Source organism: Lagopus leucura, unplaced genomic scaffold (assembly GCF_019238085.1).
Source record: "Lagopus leucura isolate 7727_CA_CO unplaced genomic scaffold, USGS_WTPT01 Super-Scaffold_100001, whole genome shotgun sequence".
NCBI classification, from domain to species: domain Eukaryota; kingdom Metazoa; phylum Chordata; class Aves; order Galliformes; family Phasianidae; genus Lagopus; species Lagopus leucura.
Window position 1 is genome coordinate 69327339 of NW_024962262.1, and position 22007 is coordinate 69349345.

The following is a 22007-nucleotide window of genomic DNA, read 5'->3' on the forward strand; positions in this document are numbered from 1 at the left end:
AAATAAAATATTATGGCCATTATTTGGATATTTGGGGGACCAACTTTTTACTCAGGTAGTGATAGGATGAGGGGGGATGTATTTAAACTGAAAGAAGGAAGATTTAGGTTAGTGTTAGGAGGAAATTCTTCATTCAGAAGGCGGTGAGGCGCTGGCACAGCTGCCCAGAGAAGCTGTGGTGCCCTATCCCTGGAGGTGTTCAAGGCCAGGTTGGATGTGGCCCTGGGCAGCTGAGCTGGTGGGGGGCAGCCCTGCCCGTGGCATAGGGTTGGAAATAGGTGATCTTTAAGGTCCCTTCAATGTGTGCCATTCTGTGACTATATTATATTGCTGTAATTTGGGTTCCAATTGAGAATGTCATCAGTGACTTGATGCAATAGGAAAACAACTGAGCTTTCTGCACAACAGGAGGAATCTCTTTGCAATTACAAATAGAAGTAGCTCTGGGGATATGTGTTTTTACCAGCTAGAGGTTTAAATTGTTGGGCAAAAGAGGACTGGGATTTTCAGCTGAAAAATCCGCAAACCTAAGAAAAGCATATGTTGAGTAAAAAGGTTTAATGGAAGACACTTATCTCTGCCATTTAGCAACCTGAATAATAGTTTTCCTTCTGCTTTTATATCTGTTTCAATGTACATACTCTAAAAACAAGCAGGCCTTAAAACAGATACAGATAAATATAAAAACAGAGGCCTGAGTGTGTAACCAGCAAAGCCCCGGTTGGTATCAGTGACTTGAAGAGAGAACTGGGACTCATTTTAATCTTTAGCTCAATATATGTACCAATCTGGTGTGTTTACAGGCCTACACAGGAATAGTAACAATGCCACCAAGAACATTTATTTCTGTATTTAGTCTGATGAATTACCCCTTAGGCTTCACAGTATTTTAGCCATGAAAGCAGATTGAGTTCTTTCACAGTGAGATTTAACTTTTATTCCTGCCGCAATCCCAAACTCCTGCTGATTTTGTTTTAGCTCCCTGCTGGGGATGGAAGTTTCCCATTCAAATTAATTCATCTGTACTTCAATTCATAACATTGTTTTATGAAATAGGTTTGGTCAAAGCATTAATTTCGCTCTATGCTGTAAATACCTTGCTGTCCATGCCTTGAAAATCTCGGTTTTATTTAAAAAAGAAAAACAAAACCAAACCATCAACAACAACAAAAGCTAAGTACCATGTCAGTACAATTCAGGGAGTGCAATGTCACTCCCTGAAAATGTAACGTTAAAATCTAGTCAGGTTTTGTAAGTCTAATAAGTTGTTCAACGTTATAGGCCTGAGAAGTGGGCCTATGAAGTGAACTTCATGAGGTTCAACAAGGCCAAGTGCAAGGTGCTGCAGCTGGGTCAGGGCAATCAAACATATGTATACACACTGGGAGAACTTACTGAGAGCAGCCCTAAGGCTGCATCTCCCTGAGTTCTTGCAAAATTAATATAGCTATTGGGGGAATCTCTTAGTGATGCTGGGAGAATAAACACATCAAAGAGTAGGAGAAGCCTGGACAGAAGTGTTAATAGCAGCCTTGAGTGCTTGCGCATTGACTCATAGAAAGCAGCTTTGTTCTGTCAGGCTGTCTTCTTTATGTCAGGTCCTTCAAGCCAGAGCCTGTACCTTACCTATGAATCCAGAGCCACGATCAGTTGCAGCGAGGATAGCAGGGAGGACCAGGCTCTTCCAGGACCTTCCTATTGACAATGCAACATCCTTTTCACACTTCTCCTTTTTTGTTCAGCCAGGCTTCCTCCCTACCCAAAAGTTGTTTAATCACTTTATCCTGTCTCCACTTCCCTGCATCACTTTCTGCCCTTTTGAGCTGATTGATTTAAACTGTCCTACACTTAAAGGTTACTGTTCCCAGGAGCCAAGAGAAAAATTGCCAGCTAAGCAGGCAGACTCAAGCAGCACCCACATTGACAGATGCAACTTGTGTGCAGCAGCATCTGCACCTCTGCACCTCTCTCCAGCTGGGCACTGAGCACACGGGGCTCTTAGTCCTGATGCAGCCCGTGTTCCCCCCCTGTCTGGCTGGGAGCAGCACACTGTCAGAAAGGGGAAAGAGAGGCTGTAACGATGCGAGCAAGCTAAGTTATAGGAAACTCAGTGTCCCTAGTGCTGCTCTGTGATGAGAAAGTTGTCTGTTTGTATTCCAGGTCAATCAGACATGACATGCCATGCATTTGTGGGAGAAACTGTTGTGTTGCCTTGCACCAGCACCTCTCCTGAAGAGCTGAACATTTCCCACTCAAAGCTCTACTGGCAGAAAGAGGATGACTTAGTGCATTTCCTTCTTGAAGGGCACGATGATCTGATGTCTCAGGATGAGCAATACCATGGCAGAACCAGTCTTTTTTTAAATGAGGTGAAGCATGGCAACTTTTCCTTAAAGCTCTCCAATGTCCAGCCACAGGATGAAGCTGTGTATAGTTGCATCTACAGCCAGTCTGGGCATCAAACACAGAAATCTAAAATTAAGCTCAAAGTATCAGGTAAGAATTTTTTCTTAGTTCAGAGGGAAGGAGCTGAGGGCAGCATTTCTTGCTGACAAGCCACATACAGCAATCGATTTGGCTAAGCACAACTTTTAAAGCAAATCTTCACTCAGTTTCTCTCTATTCCTTGCTTTTCTTGGAAAAAAAAATGTAAAGGGAATTGAATAAAGTATCTTTGATATGCATCAGCATATCAGAATGTCTGCAGTAGCAGGACTCCCAAGGTCATGCTGCCTGGCTCCTCCTCCTCCCTAGATTCTTTAATGATTAATAGCTCTCCCAGACTTGTAAGCATTTGGTTACTGAAGGCTCTGTTCTGCCCAGGATCCATCTTGTTCCCAGAGAAATGCAGAGTTCATTTCATTATTTGTTCTTGCATCTGTGAAGCAGATTGCTGGTAATCCAAACTCCAGGTTCCAGATGACAAGATGGTTGCTAATTATCTTTTCCCTGGTCTGGAAGACCTGGATCTGATTGCAAGGCTGGACTCATACCATGAGAATATTATTTTTCTTTCCTAGGAAAGCAACTAAGACCACAACACGTGCTTAAACAATGCCAGCAACTCAAGCAACTTGCTTGCATTGCCTATATGTGTGGCCAGTGAATGGTGGGGTATTTGGTTTGACCAGCTGACTGACTAAAAAAAGCAAAGTAAGAAGAGGGATAAAAATCAAAACATATCCTTGTTTGTTGAAGTTGCTTGAAGAGATCAGCTGGAAACTTTCATTGCGGTCAACCACACATTTCATTCAGCTTGAAACAAACATTTGGTTTCAAGCAATATGAACCCTTCAATATCCTTGTTTTAAAGCATGTAATTCTCAAGAGACAAATGTTTTAGAAATGTAAAGTGAAATACTTATATTCAGCAAAATTAATGTGCTGCAGCTTTCAAAATTCATAACTTATTTTGCTTTATTTTATTTTATTTATTTGAAAATGCAGAACCAAACTGTTTTCATCAACTCATTTTTGGGATCTGTAAAGCATCTTTTCCTCTGATTTAATTTTGTGACCAAATTTAAGGTTTTGTTTGACAAACGTTCTTTCTCAGAAGAAATACTAACCCTTACATTGATTGTTGGTACCTATTTCCTAAGCTAAAACAAGTAACTTTGATTATCATGGGTTGTTTTTCCCAGACTCACCTAGCACTGAGGAGAAACATGAGTATTCCGGTAAGGCAATAATCCTTTACCTGCTAAGTGCCTAAGTGATTAGCTTTAATCAAATTAATTGAATTAAATTATTTTAATTTGAATTTGATAGATAGATAAGCTGTGCTGAATAGAGAAAGTCCAAGATGCATCAAACAAAATACAAACTTAGGTACAGCTGCTTGAACAGGGAAAAACATCTTCACCACTAACACAGAGAGAGACCACAGAAAGAAACATATTGAAGTGCCAGTGGTCTCCACAAAGTCATAACATTGAGTTGGAAGGGGTCCTTAAAGGTCATTTAACCCAACTTCCTTGCAATGAACAGGGACACCTACAGCTACATCACGTTGCTCCAGCCTGACCTTGAATGTCCCCATGGACAGGGCATCCACCACTGCTCTGGGCAACCTGTGCCAGTGCCTCACCACCTATACTGTAAAAAAAATTTTTCCTTATATAAATTCCCCACATTTAGTTTGAAATTATTTCCCGTTGTCCTATCACCATTGACCCTGCTAAAGATTCTGTGTATTCAATTGTGTAAATGCAATAGAGAAAGACTGTCCAGCATGCGGACACCTTCAGATTTATATTTCCTAGGCAACAAAAAAACTTTAAAAATTGAAGGTAGCATTCTTTTTATCATAGAGTCATAGAATGGCTGGGTTGAAAAGGACCACAATGATCATCTAGTTTCAACCCCCCTGCTATGTGCAGGGTCGCCAACCACCAGACCAGGCTGCCCGGAGCCACATCCTGAATGCCTCCAGGGACAGGGCATCCACAATCTCTCTGGGCAGAGATTTTAGACCTAAGATAACTCATCTTGTAGGCTTAGAGGTCTTTAAAGCATATGAAGTTACATTTAAGATGGCATCATACACCATCAGTGGCATAGCACTACAGAAGAACATTGTAAAGGCAGATAGAACAGGAGCTTGAATATCTCTGGCTGTCACCTTCCACAGGAAACATGGTATAAGCAAGGGTCAAGCTGTTTAATGTTGCAGCAAGGGAACTTTCTGAAAACAAAAGGTAAATAGTGGGGGTATAAAAATGGCTGCATTTAAATGAGATAATTGTGTATTTTTTTGGCTTGGTTGAAAACTCTGGCAACTTTTCCTCAACAGAAACAGTAATTAACATGAAAAGGTTTTCAACTGAGGAAGAAAAAAAAAACAAAAATAGAGAAGGGAGAGTGTTTCAGCTTTGCAGTGGGGCAAACTGAATCACACACTTTAAGCAGCTAAAGAGTTCTATACTGATTGATAGATTGGAGGGGTTTGGGGAAAGGGCAAAAGCCTAACTTTTGAAACATAACATTTTGAAAATGAAAAAGATATTTCCTTTAGGCAACAATTTTTTAGAGAATAATGTTAGGCACACTTCTCACTTTTTTGTTATTATTGTTATCAGTTATTTCTTAAGAAAGGTGGGAAATGTTTTGTTTTGTACCAGTTGCCATTTTGGAAGGGATTTAGCAATGTTAAATGAGCTGCTGAGAGCAAAGAGACTATACGCAGAAATAGCTTTCACATTATGCAGTCATTACAACCAGGTGAGCAGAGTTTTTTATTTTTTCCTTTTTCTTTTTTAACAAAGCAGAAATATTGCTGATCTGTTTCACCACTTAGCTTCTGTTCATCTGTTTGCTTGGTTGATTTTTTTTTTCCTTATTATTTTAAAGAGCCTGATTTCACTGTCAATTCAATGCCATCATTTCTTGGGAGAGTCCTTCTGGCTCAATAAAAAACTTATTTAGAGTTTGTTTCAGAAATGAAAATGCATGAGCCTGGCAGAGGTCACTTGCTATAACCTTACATCTACATCAAGGTGTTACTGACAGCTCCCAACATCAACTTCTTTTATATACAACATACTCCTACAGAATGGAGGGAAGAAAATCACATCCAAGCTAACAGCTGTGACACACTGGAAGCCTGGAGGAGCTGAGATACCACAGCAAAAGGAGCAGCCTAAAAATTGGTGTAGAAAACAACATACAGCTTCACCTTTTGCAGAGAAGGGCTTCAACCTAAACAGTGACGGGGAAAAAATTCTGTACTATTTTAGTCAAAATTGTTCTCTTTGCTTGTGGACTACATTCAGCATGGGCTGCAGGTACAGCTGTGGGAGGGCCGCTCTGGGTCATGTGCCAAACCACATGATTGCTCATGCACCCATTGCATGACCCAGTGCTACTGCTGTCTGTGCATCCATGGCCTGAGCTTTTTAATATTCATTGCCTTTTTTCATGGACTCTCAATCAAAATGCCTATCTCAGGCTCTCACTTTGAAGAATTATAATTTATTTAATAGTCTTTTTGTTGCTGCTCTATCAGGATTCTAAACAAGTATTCCCAGCCATCTAGAAATGGAAGCTATATTGATTGATGCTGAGTGTCTGTAGCACTTTTAGGAAAGAAAAAAACCATTATTTGTCAGAGTACCTTGAAGCAGGTTTTTCTGGGTGGTACAAACACTCACACACGTGGCCTCAAGTTGTGACAGGGGAGATTCAGGTTGGATGTTAGGAAAAATTTCTTCTCAGAAAGAGCAATGGGGCAGCAGCACAGACTGCCCAGGGAGGTGGTGGAGTCACCATCCCTGGAGGTGTTCAAGAAACACTCAGATGTTGTACTGAGGGACATGGGCAGTGGGGAAATAATAGTGGTAGGTGGATGGTTGAACTGGATGATCATGGAGGTCTTTTCCAACCTTGGTGATTCTATGAAAAATTAAAATTTTGAAAACAAGCCAAAATCCACAGGATTTTATTTATTGTCAGTTTTCCTGGAGGGCATTTATATAAACTATATTACACAAAATCCAAAAGAGCTCCTTGTCAAGTCACTGGTTACCTGCAGATCTTCTCTTCTTTAACTTTCCAGGACACGCTCAGATTTCCTTGAGAAGTGCTGGTGATGCACCACATCTGGATGTGTTTCCACTCTCTTTTCATCTCTTGGTGGCACTAGGGGTTTGTCACCTGTACCTGGGGAAGCTGACCTTCTTTCCCTTGGAAGCTGTCCAGAAAACAGAGCCTTACTAGGGAGAACAGCTCTGTCAGATCAGCATGACATCTGCTCCAGAGCCACATGAAATAAACACCATCATCTGAACATGGACCCAGCACTAAGGTGCTTATGTCTTCTATTTGGTGTTCCAGAAAACCAAATGCAGCTGAGCTCATAGCTTGCTTTTCATTTGTTCCTGGAGCCCAGCGTTAGTGCTGCTAGTACAAAGTTTTTATTCTGAATGTTGTGACTCTGATTTAATGACAAGATAAAAGGCTCACGAAGCTACAAGGTCACACACTGTCAGACCTTGTGAGATTTTTCACCTAAGAACTTATCTGCTGTCCTTCAGGAGAATTGAAAGCAGGAGAAGAGACAACTACTCTCTGTCAGATCAAACGTGGAAGTAGGAAGAGGCTCACGTCATGAAACATAAGGATGGAAATCTTGCGAAACTTGAGTTTCTGTTTTATTGCCAAGCGTCATGGTCTGTCATCAGAAGTATTTTTTTCCAAAAGAAATGGACTATTTCTTCATCAGAAGGGTGAAGCTGACAGAGATGATGGTGAAAGTTCAGAGAATATCAGTGCAGAAGAAGGAAGTGATGCAGTATAACAAATCACTTCCTTATAAACCAGAGGCTTTAGAAGGCCAAATTCAGCATTTTCTTTTTGCCATGAAGCACAGAAAAGTAAAAGTGGTCGTCGTATAAAAGCTCTATTTGTAAGCTGGAACCGCGCAAGAAGAAATTCTTACTGTGATAATGTTCCTAGCTTAAAAATGGTACCTTTTGGAAGAAATTTCAGAATCTGGTCAAAAATGATTGTAGCACTTACCCATGTGTAGTAGGCAACACCCATGCAAATGAAATGAGTTCTTAAAATGTCCAATCCAGGTAGCATAAGATGTCCTGCGTAAACTAAGATTGAAAGGATTCTGAATAGGAATATTATCAGGAAAGGGCTAAGCTTTGTTTCAAGCCAGAACTGCAGCAACAGCACTATTGCAGAAGTGAGATTCTGTTGAACTACTCACCCTGTCCCGCAGGGAGAGCGATGCAGTCATTGTGGCAGACAGAAGAGAGTGACTGAGAAGAATGCACATCAAGTCATCCGGATTTGGAACAACTCACCCTCTTTCCAAAGGAAAGATAGGATTGTTTTTGCAAGAAAAGAAACAGTATAAAATAGGGCTTTAAATGGTATCCATTAAGGTAAAAGAGACTGTTAGCTTTAACCTTCTTCAGCAAAGGGCTATCTATGGTGGGGAAGTGAGACAACATTCCACTTGCAGCTGCAGGAAAGCTCAGTTGGTTTTTAACTGCTGTGGGTACAGAGCAGCTTTGTCTATCACCTCTGGTCCCACTTCAGGAAAAGATCTGAATATGAGAATTGTACATACTGTGATCTTCCCTTTGTCGTCTTACCCTCCAGAGGTTTGTCTCAGATTCTGTGTATTTTTCAGAATGAAAACTGATTAAAAATAAAAAGTGACCAAAAACAAACAAACAAAAAAAAAACCCAACAACTGCTAAAAGCAATGACTTGGTATCACATCAAAGTTCTGTATTTGTATTCCAGTTGTACTAACAGTTTGCTAATCTCCCTGTTCTATCAGTAGGTCGGAAATCTGAGATCTGTACAGGTCCATAGGTCCCAGAACTCTGAGTTCCTTGCTCCCATCTCAAGGGCTGAGACTTCTGTGTGATTTCTGAAATCCAGCAGACCCTTTAAGCAGCCATCTACTTTTCAAAAGGTGCTGAGGCCTGTGAACAATATGAGCCCCTCCAATCACTTGTGGACACTGTGTGACCATACAGGTGCAAAAAAGTTTATTGGACAAATAATTACTTACATAAGCGTAGGCCATGCAGGGCTACAACAGTGCCTCACTGCTGTGAAGGCAGACAGCCCAGAGGTATGCTCAAAAGCTGCCAATGGGCTGGCAGATGCTTATGAGGAAGCTCCAAATTCCTCAAGCCCTTCTTCAACCCTAGAAGTGATTCTTCCTGGCCCTTGCAAGCTGGCATGAATCACAGTAAGCACAGGGGCAGATGATGGCTGGAGGAATGCAGAGTGGGGGGAAGAAGCCTGGATGAGCTCTTGATATCCTCTGCAACCATACTTTTTTATTACTCAGATTTGCAATGGCACTTGGGATGCTTAAACATCCCTGTTTATTGTATTTTCCCATAGCTGTAGTTAATGCCATTCTCAATAGTAACGCATTACTAGCATTCAGCTTTCCTATAGGACTGCAAGGGAACATGTGAATTACTGCCAAACCTTGATGTGTCCTTCTTCACCCACGTGATGATGTGGTGAGCAAATGTCTTACAGCATGAGCAGCACATACTGCTTCCGTTTTCCAGAGTTTCACTATGAACTAGAGGGCTAGCTTTGAAAACAAAGGAGCAGAACAATTCATACATTAAGAAGGCAGAATCTCAATTTTGATAGGACCCGGGAACAGTTTTAAACTAAAAAAGGGAAGATTTAGATGAGATGTCGGGGAAATCTTTCACCGAGAGGGCGGTGAGGCGCTGGCACAGCTGCCCAGAGAAGCTGTGGTGCCCCAGCCCTGGAGGTGCTCAAGGCCAGGATGGATGGAGCCCTGGGCAGCCTGAACTGGTGGGGGGCAGCCCTGCTCATGGCAGGGGTTGGAAATAGTTGATCTTCGAGGCCCCTTCCATTTCCCTCTGTTGCAGTACCTTTGGAGGCCACAAAAGCACAGAACACAGAATGGCTGTCTATACCTTAAAGAAATTCTTCAGTAATCTTTGTGAATTATTCTTGCAAAAGAATGACTGTTGAAGCAAGTTTTTCATGTGTGACAGTGACAGAAGTGACAGAAACAAAAAGGAGTTTGTTTGCTTATCTTGTAGACTATCTAATTTTACAGTGAGGTTACTCTAATACTTGTCACTGACCTCCTTTCAGTTCTGTATGACACAAGAGAAATGGCCCATACAGATCTCATCAGCAAGGCATGAACGTGATATGTTTGGTGTAGAATTTTCACTGTTATTTCAGCTAAGTCTAAGAGCACTCATTCACATAGCACGCTACTCAGCAGTTGAACAAAATAATACTGAGAATAGGCATTTTCTAAATATAGAGGAAATTACATCGCTACGGATAATGCAATCCTTGTTGCAACTTCTGTTTCAGTTTCTGAGATCGCCCAAGCTTAGTCCCTTCTCTTCCCCTCTCACACTGCCTCTTTTCCCAGAAGCTCTGAAATCATCTTGTAAAACATATCCAACTATCAGCTCTCTAACTCTTCTGAGGGCTGAGGCTGACCCATACAATAAAACAAAGGCTTTCCCTCAGCCACTGCAAACCATGGCAAGGAGAAAAAAAGACAGCTTGAACCAACAACTGCAGGCTTGGAATGCAGATAACTTCCAATTATCTGCAGGTGGATGATTATCTAAGCAGACAAACTTTTTTTTTTTTTTTTTTTTTTCAATGTATACACACAGTTAATAGAATTATACAGGTTGGAAAAGACCTACAGGATTATTTAGTCCAACCATCCACCTATCTGTGATATTTCCCCATCCTCCATGTCCCTCAGTACATCCACACGGCTCTTGAACACCTCCAGGGATGCTGACTCCACCACCTCCCTGGGCAGCCTGTGCCACTGCCTCACCAATCTTTCAGAGAAGAAATTTTTCCTAATGTCCAGCCTGAATCTCCCCTGGTGCAACTTGTGGCCACTTCCTCCAGTCCTATTGCTAGTTATGCAGGAGAAGCACTGACCCCCACCTTGCCACAACCTCCTATAAGACAGTGCTGGCTTGCAAACCCACAAACCCTTGAAGAAACAGTTTGTTTCCTCCCAAGAGTATTACTTGGCATGACAAAAGTCCCTCCCTACAAATCTCATTTTTATGTCATCTTTTCTATAAAAGTATCATTATTTAAAAAACCTAAACTACAGCATCATGTACTTTTAAGACACTACAAAATTCATCTCATTTTTCAATGCTAATCATATCGTGGGAAAGTTCCACAGCTTAATGCAAGCATATTTGATAGTATCCTTTCATGGGGATAAATAAGTAGTCACAGTGGAAAAGAAGTGGGTCTTAAGAAGAGAGCTGGACAAATGCATTCACTACAACAGAATGGGACTTCTATTTCTTTTCGTTAAACAAGTAGGGACCAGTACTTGTTTGACTCTCTCCACGTGTCCAAAATATTAACATAAAAATGCCATTAGAAACCACAGCTGGAATATTATGCCCGACAGCTGGGTGAAAACCTGCACCGACTATTGTTCCCAAAGTGTTCTCTGCTGGGCATTTGCTTGACAAATGTTCTCTTGTCACCACAAACCACAGGGGAAAAACTGAGAGACTCTCAAACCCTGCCACTCTGTTTCAGTAAGAACACTTTTTGCAGATCAAAAATCAAAAGGTCCATAAGCCAGATACTGCATGCCTCCTTGTGGAGGCTTGGAGAACGCACACTTTTTCACTTTCATTTCTGATAGCACTTAACAAAACGTATCAGTCACAAATTTCTGTCCACTCAGTTGAAATTAGCGACCCCCTAAGCAGCTCCAAACATCCCCAGAGAATGAAAGGAAAAACCCAACTTGGCAAATGCTGCATTAATTTCTAAGTGTACGTGGAATTCCCCTCTAAATCTACGCTTGCTGAAGGCCAAAAGGACAATCTTATATTTCCCACCAAAGTCAAACAACATTCTAAAAACACAAAACCTTAAAAAAAACGTGTGTTGGAAGTTAGTATTCCGTGCAGCACTGTGGAATTACAGCCTCTCCAAATGAAGTAAAGGCAGCCAATTATTTCATTCTTAAAAATCTTCTCTCTAGTAAGAGAAAGGTAGAAAGATATTCTGAAATGGATTATTTCTGAAAATAGTATTTTGTCTTTTATGGGTGCTTCCAGCACTGACAATACTATATGGGGAGTTCTTTTTTTGTTTTTTTTTTGTAATTGCCTAGAAAAAGGTTACAGGCAGAGAGTAGAAACTGCTTTCTTAGGGGCTCTCATTAGAGCTTAGAACTGTAGCACTCAAACAGGCAGCAATACTGAAATCACCACATTAGAGTACTGTCTGCTCTTGCATTACTGCTATTCAGCAGGTGAGATAACACGTCAAATCAGGTGCCTTTCAAATTTGCAACCTTGATTCTAAGCATAAGTTTTTGTGATATTCTGACCTGGAAATCAGTAACTCAGCAACTAACATGATCAACACTGCATCTGCCTAGAATGGCATACAGTGGATTATTAGTAGCTTTTGTTATTTGAGTAACTATTCAAGAAAGAATCTCAGAGGCCAGAAGAGTTCTTGCCAATCTCTGCTCCCCGGCGACAGTAACAGGACCCAAAGGAAAGGCATGGAGCTGTGGCAGGAGATGGTCAGGTTTGGGTTTAGGAAAAGGTTCTTCACCAGAGGTTGAAAGCTCCCCAAGGCAGCAGTCAATAAGCATCTGTACAACACTCTTGGATATAGGGTTTGATCTGAGTGGTGCTGTGTGGAGCCAGGGGTTGGACTGCATGATCTTTGTGAGTCCCCTCCAGTTTGGGGTATTCAATGATTCTGCAACTGTAAGAGGCAAAAAGAGGCACCACCTGGATGATCCTCGAACTAACTTACAACAACTACATATGATAGGAGCAATCTCTTCAAAATATCTTCTCTTTCTCAGCACATCTGAATCTAAGCAAGAGAAAAACAAAGGTTTATGCCACTAAAGGTGCACTTACTAGGTACTGCTGATAGGAGAAATCCCATCTTCATACACGCAGCCCTGCTATGGCAAGTGTTGCTCATACAAAGACTTAACTTATAGTTCCCAACAGGAAAAGTTGAGCTCAATTTACATCACTCATACAGATGACAGTGCACAGGCAGCTGCTCTGGAGATTTGAATACTACCTCTGATTTGTGGTAATTTCTGATGTTACCGCATTTCTTATAAAATTCCTGGAGATGTGGGAAAGGTAGCAACATTTTAAAAATATTTTTACATTTTATTTGGAAAATTCCTAAGTTTCTTCAATTCAAATGAAACCTGCAGATTTTCTATGATATTTAGGCCTTCTCTCATTTTCTCCTAAGCCTCTCTGTATAAAACTGACAGTATAGGTTTCCACTTGTGTACAAAGCTTATGGAAGAAAGTTTTGATTTGCACTGAATTACACATGGACAGTGTTTTATACTCTGTTACCTACTAACTACTGAAATTTCCCACAGAATGTGATGCACAAGCTGAACACCAATCACTGTTTCAGAATATGTCCAAAATCCATTTTGTGAACCATGTCTGCTGCCATGACGACAGTGCACGATTTCTTAGTAACCACACTGGAGTCTGTGATCTGTACAAAGGATGTCTATGCAGTCCTTGAAGAAAACAAAGCCTTTGGAGGGCAACTTCAGACCTTCTAAATCTAACGTGATTTTTAATGACAAAGAATGGATCGTGTGCTAAAATGGTCGAGAAGCAAAAACACATTCTTCATGAACACTCACCAAGCACACTGATAATGTCCATTCTCGGTTTCATTCCTCCTTTCTTCCCAACAGTAAAAACTATCATTCCATATCCTTAGTGACTCTTCAGCCATAGACAGTATTTCCAATCCACTCTAAGTCTTGTAGGTCTAATTTATGAAACACACAACTATCCCTGAAAGATAGGGGTTTCCTTCAGCATGTCTTTACATAAAAGGAAGGGTGTCTTTCTGTTTGTGTTGACCTGAGAAATGTTGTTTCATGATGAATAGAAAGGTGGCAAGTAGCTTGGAAGGTGAGGAAGGAGATTTTGGATTCTGTATATTAAAAATACCTCAAATATGTAAAAGGAACTGAAAAGCAGAAGAACAGCTAGCATGTATAAACAAATAATCAGAGGCAGTTATGAAACAAAGATGAAGGATGAGATAAAGACAGATTAATTTATTTATACATCATTATTTTAGACATTCAGCGTTCCTTTGGAGAAAGTTTTACTACTCTGAAGCAGGGAAAGTGAGTGTATTTTCAGATTTTTTTCTTCTATCCATTTGCTAGTTGTGCAACTACTTCAATAAGGACATTATCCTTAAAAATTGTGCGTCGCATCAGCAGATTTTCTCTCCTCCCTTTCAAGACCTTTTCAGCTAAGATGGGCCAATGGATGAATTTTTCAAAGTGCTAGTACTGTGACAGCTAAGAAGCTGATATTCAGAATGACTCCTTGGTGAAAACATGGAAGAGGAAAACTTAAATCTTGTAATTAAGCCAACAGTAGGATGTGGAAAATACGGAGTCAGCTGGCCCTGGCTTATAGTTCACAGATACAGATCTGAGCACATCAACAATGAATTACACACTAATTCCACTCTACTACCATTCTTCATCCACTGGATGGATACAGTGGCACTGCATCTGCTGTGTCTCTACAACATATCCTCCTCCCATTTCTGAAAGAAACTTCAGTTGCTTTTTGTTCTCAAGGAAATGACTTGATACTGGTGCACTGTGACGACTGCTGCCAAACACATCTGCACAGCTCCCTCCAGCTGAAAAAGCTCAAGAGAATGCTCAATGTCCCAGGCCAGACTATTTGCATAGTGTAAGCCCTCCCACAGGCAGCTCCTTCACAAAAACCCTGCAGCACAGCTGGGAGTCGATCAGCGTCATAAAAGCAATTATCAGACTGTGAACAGGAAAAGCAGATGAAAATACTTCCATTGGTCCATAAAGCTGTTAATACTATACCTTCAACTTAAACATTTTTGCTTTTCATGTCAGAAATAGATGTTTTATTTGCCAGTTAATTTCAGCACATTCTTTACCATGGCCCCAATGCCATCAAAGATTTTATGTAATTCTGTTTCACACATAAATGCTGGGGTAGTCACCACTTTGTTTTTGGTATCCACGTGAGCTTCGTAAAAAGAAGTTAAGGAAAACACAGCCTGTGACTCACTTGCAAATGCTACCTGCAAAGTAAACCATCACTGACATAACCTTACAACTCTATTATCCCATAAACGGACACCTCCAAGTTCAGCTATAAAGACAGCTGCAACCTGTAGCCTGAGATAGTAGAAGCTACATTGCCCGAAACACAACCACTGCCAGAGCAATCTGTAGGAATGACATCATCAAGAAACATAGGAAAACTTATAGAACCTACTGACTGCAATAAAACGCCTCTCTCTGAGTACAGTTTGAACACAGCTTCAGCCTTCTGGAAAAGAAAAAATATATATCTTAAAGGTAACTGATGAACTGTATCTCATGCCAGTTTTATGCACAAATTCACTTGGCAATTCTGGTCTGTGTTAGCAGGTGTCCAAAGGAGATCTCTGGCAATAACTGAGAACTTCAGATTACACAGCTAGGTACAGAAGACAATGTTTTCTAATCACATATTATTTTACACGTGCTATCTGCTACAAACCATATATTCCCTCTAAACTACAGTGTTGTTAGAAAAGCACAGATCCTGCATGTATTCATTACCACAATGACACGTTACTAAACTCTTCATGTGGAAATTAACAGGAAAGGATATAGTTACTTCCTTCACACAATGCTTTCCTCCCAGTTCTTTAATGGCTCCTGCAGTTCCAGCATAAGGCCACTTGCCACCTTCCTCCTCTTCATGGCCCACAGTTACTTCAGCACCAGAAAGAACTTTTGCTGCCAACACCGGGGAAATGCAGCAAAGACTACAACAAAGGGAATCACAAAAACAATGTTGTGATGGCACTCTTTCAAAACTTGGTCATGATTGGAAAGACCCAAATGGATGCGGTCTTACAAATGTGAAAGGCATACCAAAGCAACATCATTCAACGTTTTCTTAGTGTCTTCTCTCACAAACACCTACACACACACACACCTTGAAAAAAAAGCATTTTAAAAATAAGCTACAACTGATAAAACAAAAAAGCTGGTTTTTTTTCTAGCTCCAGCATAAGAGCCACACATGTCAACTGCAAAACACGCTTGGTCTCCACGTGCAAACAAATACCCCTATCTGACCAAAATACATACCCAATAGGTTTGCCCGCTTTGTGGAAGTCTTTCAAGACACGTTCAACTTCTGTGTTCACCTTGCAATCTTTCCCATCAACAGCAAATGTAGATCTGCCACAATAAGAAACTTTATTCCTCACCATAAATCTACAAATAGGGCTATCTATCTGCCCTGGCTCTTGGCTCTTGAGGACAGTACAAACACAAAACTTTCTGAAAAAGTTGAACAATGCTGCAGTTGACCAGCAATGCATTAGTCAAAATGATTCACTTCTAAGGTTTTAGTATGTCATACAGCTGCTTATTTAAAATAAACATCCAGATAAAAGAAGTATTAAATTAGCTTTCTAGGATTACTGAGAAGAACAACAATGCTGACGCAGAAAAATTCATAAAGTAAGTCAAATTTCCCAAAGCCAACAAAATAACAAAACAATTAGAATTCCTTGTGGCTAATACTTTTTTTTTTTTCCTGAACTAGTTATTATTTTATAGTTACTAATGCAAGAGAATACTTTTAGTCATGAAGGAAAAGAACGATAATACTAGCAGCATCTGAAACTAATGGAGTTTTACCTTTGCTTGTCTCAGTCAACCTCAAAAAGGATCACCACAAAGGCAGGGGGAAAAGTACTTGTTGTGCATTATCTAAATTCTCCAATTCTCACCAATACTGCTAGTGCCATCAAGAATTATAACTGGAAACCATCACAAACAGCACTTACTTTAACAATTTGAATGGAGTTTTCCTTATTAAATAGTAGTTGCGTGGGTGTTAAATAAAGCCATTTGTTACTCCTTGATTTTACTGTGCGAATTACAAAGAAGGAATATAATATTTAATCGACACTTACAAATTTTTAGCAGCTCCAAATCCACCAGGGAATATCACAGCATCATGGTCCACTGTCGTAAGCTTAGCCAGGTTAGTGATTTTGCCACGAGCAATCCTTGCAGATTCCACTAAAACATTCCTTCAAGAACCAGAAATAAAACAATGACACGAATTAAGCATTTGCACACAAAACAGAATAAGGAAAGTTTTGGCAGAGGAAGGGAGGAAGTGAGAAACGTGGCACTCAATAGCTGAAGCTATAGATGCTTTTGATATATCAGCACCCACCAGAACTATTACTTTTTAATCTCCAGCAAAGCACCAGCTAGCATCAAGCTATTAAAGCCAGCCAGCAAAGGGCTCTCAGTTCAGTTACAGGCTGCTACCTCTGAAAAACACCAAAGGTGAAGACCCAGGAGTCACAGGAATCACAGTAACATGGCTTTACCTTGACTCAGCTTCAGTTGGTTGCCCCTTACTGTGGTCAATGACATGCATCTGAGGAACATCTGGAGCATACATCTGAACCTCAGCTCCCCCACGACTAAGGTGTACCAGTACACTACAGAAACAGAAACAAAATATGATGAAAACCTTAGGAGAGAGGATTTATCTGTCCTGTATGTCTCGCTAGAAACATTCCACCTGATTTTGAAAAAAGAGGAAGAACACATCCTATTAAAGTAGGAGCAAAAGAGGGAGCAAGAAACACCCCTCTTTGGTGTAACACCAAAGTTCAGAGTAGAACTGAAAGTCAGTCTGGAGGATGGTCAGGAAAGCTACAGACAAGTTTCTTTGCTCAGTGTTCCCCTTCAGGAACCATACAAACTTCTTTTCTCATTGCAAATTCCTGGGTGTTATAGAAGAGTCCCACCATTAACACTAGGAGCACACAATCTAGGTGAAAGATCTCTTATTAACAAATAATAAGAGTTAACAATTCAACTTGAGAATTAATATCTACAGTTTTGAATTTAGCTCCAGGATGAAAATTCCAGACAATTATGAACCTAACTCTCTACTTATCTCTGCTGAAATTGATTCTGGAAGCCTGAATTTCTGTCTCTGAAGGAAAAACAGTCTCTAACTCATTGCTCTGGCACCACCTGCAGTGCTCTGCATCTTTGGACAGGGATCATACAGCAAGAATGCAGTGCAAGCTCCCAGTTATGTTTTGACAAAAGCCTCACAAACCCACAACAGGACTCTGAAGGAAAACTATACCACATCTTTCAGGGAAAGTTCAACACCAGAGATTGCAGAAATGAATTCAATGGGTCTCTCTAACATAAAGCAAACTTCTTTTGAGCCCACAATTTCGCAAGGTAACTTACGCAGAAGCCTCGTGGATTTCTGTGCCATCGTAGACACCACAGCCAGACAAGACCTGCAATAGGAAAATCAAGTACTTCAAGTGATACAAAAGTCTGTACAGTCTTTCTTAAATTTTAAAAACACAAATGAAATAAATAGGAGAATAGAAATAACTTCAGGACAAGCTCTTTGCCAAGCCAGTCAGCATCACACCATTAGTCCCAGCACTGCCATTTGACATACAGCAGAACTGGCATTCCCTATTTTTAGCTACCCACCCCAGACAGCCAGGACTCAAAGAGAACTACAATTTATTTGCTCTTGTACTTGTTCCTCAGAGTTTATAAACTGGCAAAGTATCATGAATGCAGTGGGTTATTTTGAGTGCCATACATTCGATGTATCAAGTGTCATTAAGGTGTGAAACACGCTCTTACCTAAACGCAAATCAAACCCAAGTGGGTTAGAAGCACAATTATGGCACTTACAACTGCTGCAGCGTTTTGTCTGAGGATCCAAATCACCGATTAATAGTTAAATCACTTTCAACCCAATTAGAAAACATTAACTACACTTTACTACCATGGTAATATTATTTTCAGTTTGCTCATAACACAAAGGAGATGAAAAAGCACAAAGCAATAAGCTGTTCTTGTATGGCTGGAGGGAATCTTTCACAAAGTAGAAAAAAAAGAAGGATTAAAAAAGGAAAAAAAAAAAGTTGTAAGAACAAACAAACAAACAATCCGAAGTGCTCTCTGGTTCTTGAAACTGTATACACAAACACTTCTGAGTTTCGGTTCCGTTTTCTCCAAGGAAAAAATCCAGTTGAAGAGTGTCCATTTCCCCTCTTCCCTCCTGGCTTTACCCTTGTATTTCTGAAATCTGAAAGTTTTTTTTTAATCACAGATACACGAACAGAAACTGTCTTAGTTAGAAACTTGGGATTTGGAGGGGCTTTCAGCTTTTCACATCCAGTTCTCTGCTATCAGTCTTGATGTCCCACCACCTCTTCGCTAGGTCAGACAACATTTTGTTGTCCACATTAACTACAGTTAACTACAGTTTCATTGCTCAGATATTTACAAGTGATCTTTACTTTTTACATTTTTATTACATCTTTTGGTGAGCACAGAATGAATAAACACAAAAGCAACTGTCCTGTGCTTATCTTCTTTACACAACACTTGCTAAATGTTCTTGAAACTCCTTAAAATCCTGGGTTGTATCAAAAATAGTGTTGCCAGTAGGATTAGGGAGGTGATCATCCCTCTGTATTCGGCACTGATGAGGCTGTGCTTCCAGTGCTGTGTTCAGTTCTGGGCTCCTCACTACAAGAAAGACAATGAGGCCCTGGAGTGAATCCAGAGAAGGGCAAAAGAGGTGTGAGAGGTCTGGAGAACTTACGGGGAGTGGGTGAAGGAGCTGGATTGTTCAATCTGGAGAAGATGAGGCTTAGGAGAGACGTTATTGCTCTCTACAACCACCTGAATGGAGGGTGTGATGAGATGACGGTTGACCTCTACTCCCTGGTAACAGCGATGAAAGGGAATGGAGTGCCAGGTCGGATATTAGGAAACACTTCTCAAGACCAGTGAGGCAGTGGCACAGGCTGCCCACAGAGGTGGTGGAGTTACCATCCGTGAAGGTGTTCAAGAGCCATATGGATGTGGCACTGAGGGACGTGGGCAGTGGGCACGGTGTGATGGGCTGCTGGTTGGACTGGGTGATCTTAGTGGTCTTTCCAACCTTAACAATTCTATGATTCTATACTAAAGCACTGTTCTCTTCTGCTGTGCCAGTACCTTTCTAGTTACAAAAACTACCTTGTACTATGGTCAGAAGTTTACATGGCTAATGTCAACAATAAAGTCTGTTTTCCAGTCTCTATTTGAAGGGTGATGGTTTGCTAAAACGTCAGCATTCACATTGAGCTCTCTGTAACACACAGAATTACAGAGAAGCAGGGGGTTGGAAGGAACCTCAGGAGCTAATCAAGTCCAAGCTAAAGCAGGTACCCTACAGTAGGTCACACAGATAGACGTCGAGACAGGTCTTGAGTATATCTACAGAAGGCGACTTCACAACCTCTGTACAGCCTGTTCCAGTGCTCTGTCATCCTAACTGCAACGAAGTTCTATGTAAAGAACTCAACTCCAGGCTCCACAGAAGCCCAATTTTACATAAATTCCTACCATGACCTGGCTCTCTCGGAGGTGCGCTATTCCAAGAGCAGCTTTACCACTCAACTGCCGCTCGCCTCAGCCAGGCCTCACGGTACGCCGAGCCCTCCCCACCGCCACCCCAGCACCGAGCCCCGCTGCCCTTTCACCAGCACGGGAACGGGGCCGGATGGACGCTACCAGCGCGCAAACCAATTTCCTCCCCCTGCTGTGCTGCACCGTTCTCCCGCCTCACTCACCACAGCGACGCGGGCGCCGCGGGGGCGGCGGGCGGAGCAGTGGAAGGAGGCGAAGCCGCAGGGCGCTGCCCGCCGCAGCGCGGAGCACAGGGCCGGCCCGCGGACGAGCAGCATAGTCGCGAGAGCACGGAGCGAGGCCGGAGGGCTGGCGGAGCGCGGAACTGCAGCGGGGCAGGCCGCGGGAGGCGGGCCAGGCCGGGAGGCCGCTGAGCCCTCGGCTGGGGTGTTGGAAGCGCCCTCTAGGGGCGGGGAGGCCCACGGCTAAGTATTCACCGGGGAAGGTGAACAGCGGGCATGCCAAGTTCCATCGCAGAGATTGGGCGTATACGTATATACATATATATATAGGACTGACTGGTGTGTATCTATCACCTATTTGCTACAACGAAAGCAGTGCTTGCGGCCAAGATCAGCTGAGAATCATCACACCTTTCAGCAGGGCCTGGAACTGGTGCAGAAGAGCAATGGGCTGCCCAGGGAGGTGGTGCGGTCACCATCCTTGGAGGTGTTCAAGAGCTGTGTGGATGTGGCACTGAGGGACGTGGGCAGTGGGCGTGGTGTGATGGGCTGGTGGCTGGACTGGGTGATCTCAGAGGTCTTTCCAACTGTAATGATTCAATGAGCAGTGCTGTATCCTTTTCCCCAGTTCCCCCGTGATGCACCACAATCAGTTTTGATAACGCTACTAAGTGTTTCTCACAACATTCCTGTTGAAGTAAACATCTATACAGGATCAGATCAAATTAAACTGCACCTGCAATCTTGCATCTTGGTTTCAAGTGGCAACAGAAGGTAAGGAAATGACACTGCTTCAAGGCCTAGCCTACTCCACAGCTTGTGGAGTGCTTGTGTCCAATTTGCACATTTTGCTAACAGGCACAAGGATTAGGCCAAACTTGGACCTACCAGACTTAACATTCAGTTTCTAGTATTTTCCAATGTGTCTTTCCTTATCTAGGGAGAATTTTTATCTATCACACGCATCATGGAATTTATCTTGATAACCTAACAGCATGTTGCAGCTCAAGCAAAGTGACAAACGTGAATGGAACACATCCCTTTGTGTAAGAACAGATGCTATCCCACCTCTCCCACTTCCTCTCAAGGCTCTTGAATGCTTTTGTAAAATTTTTATCTTTAACATTCTGAACATGAAGAATATACCCCAAGCCACATCTCTAAGTTGTTCTGAAAGGCCAGATTTTCTCCAGGTTTGTGTTTCTTAATATTGCAAACCCAAAAGATTATTAAAAATGTAGGGATAAAGTTAGTCTGCTTAACGAGCAGCAAACTCCTACATAACACAAAGCTACTGTCGTGACAGACCCAATTAGAGCTACAGGTTGTACAGTTTACAATAACATGGTCCTTAAAAAACAAAACAAAACAATGCAAGTTTGACAATAAGAAACACGTATGAAAACCAGTAAATTGAGTTAAGTAGTAATAATCACAATCATGTTATCTGACACATAATATGTTCTCTGGGTTAGCTAAACAATGCAGGGATTTACACAGATCCCAAGATGAATTTTTCCCTTCTTTCTGTACTACTCCCTCCCTACATATATCTATGCCTCTATTCTGTGCAACTTGCTTTCTGCCATGGTGGGGAAAGGAAGCAGAGGGGTGGAAGAGAATGAGAAGCAATTCCAAATCCCAACACAAAAACACAAAGCAGCTTCTACAAGTGTCTCTCCAGTCCAGCAACATCCTTCACTGCCTCGAGACCCTGA

General features: G+C 41.6%; 1 protein-coding gene across 1 annotated transcript; it reads right to left on the reverse strand.

Annotated features, from left to right (window-relative positions):
• Nucleotides 1-13607: 13607 nt before the first annotated feature.
• On the reverse strand, nt 13608-20400 carry GATD3 (glutamine amidotransferase class 1 domain containing 3). The gene is made up of 7 exons (XM_042867899.1): nt 20272-20400; nt 17870-17922; nt 16984-17097; nt 16555-16674; nt 15719-15811; nt 15234-15390; nt 13608-14604 (listed from the first exon to the last, which is right to left on the reverse strand). The coding sequence occupies exons 1-7, from the start codon at nt 20383-20385 to the stop codon at nt 14476-14478; spliced, it is 780 nt and encodes a 259-aa protein (XP_042723833.1). The 5' UTR covers nt 20386-20400; the 3' UTR covers nt 13608-14475.
• Nucleotides 20401-22007: the final 1607 nt, after the last annotated feature.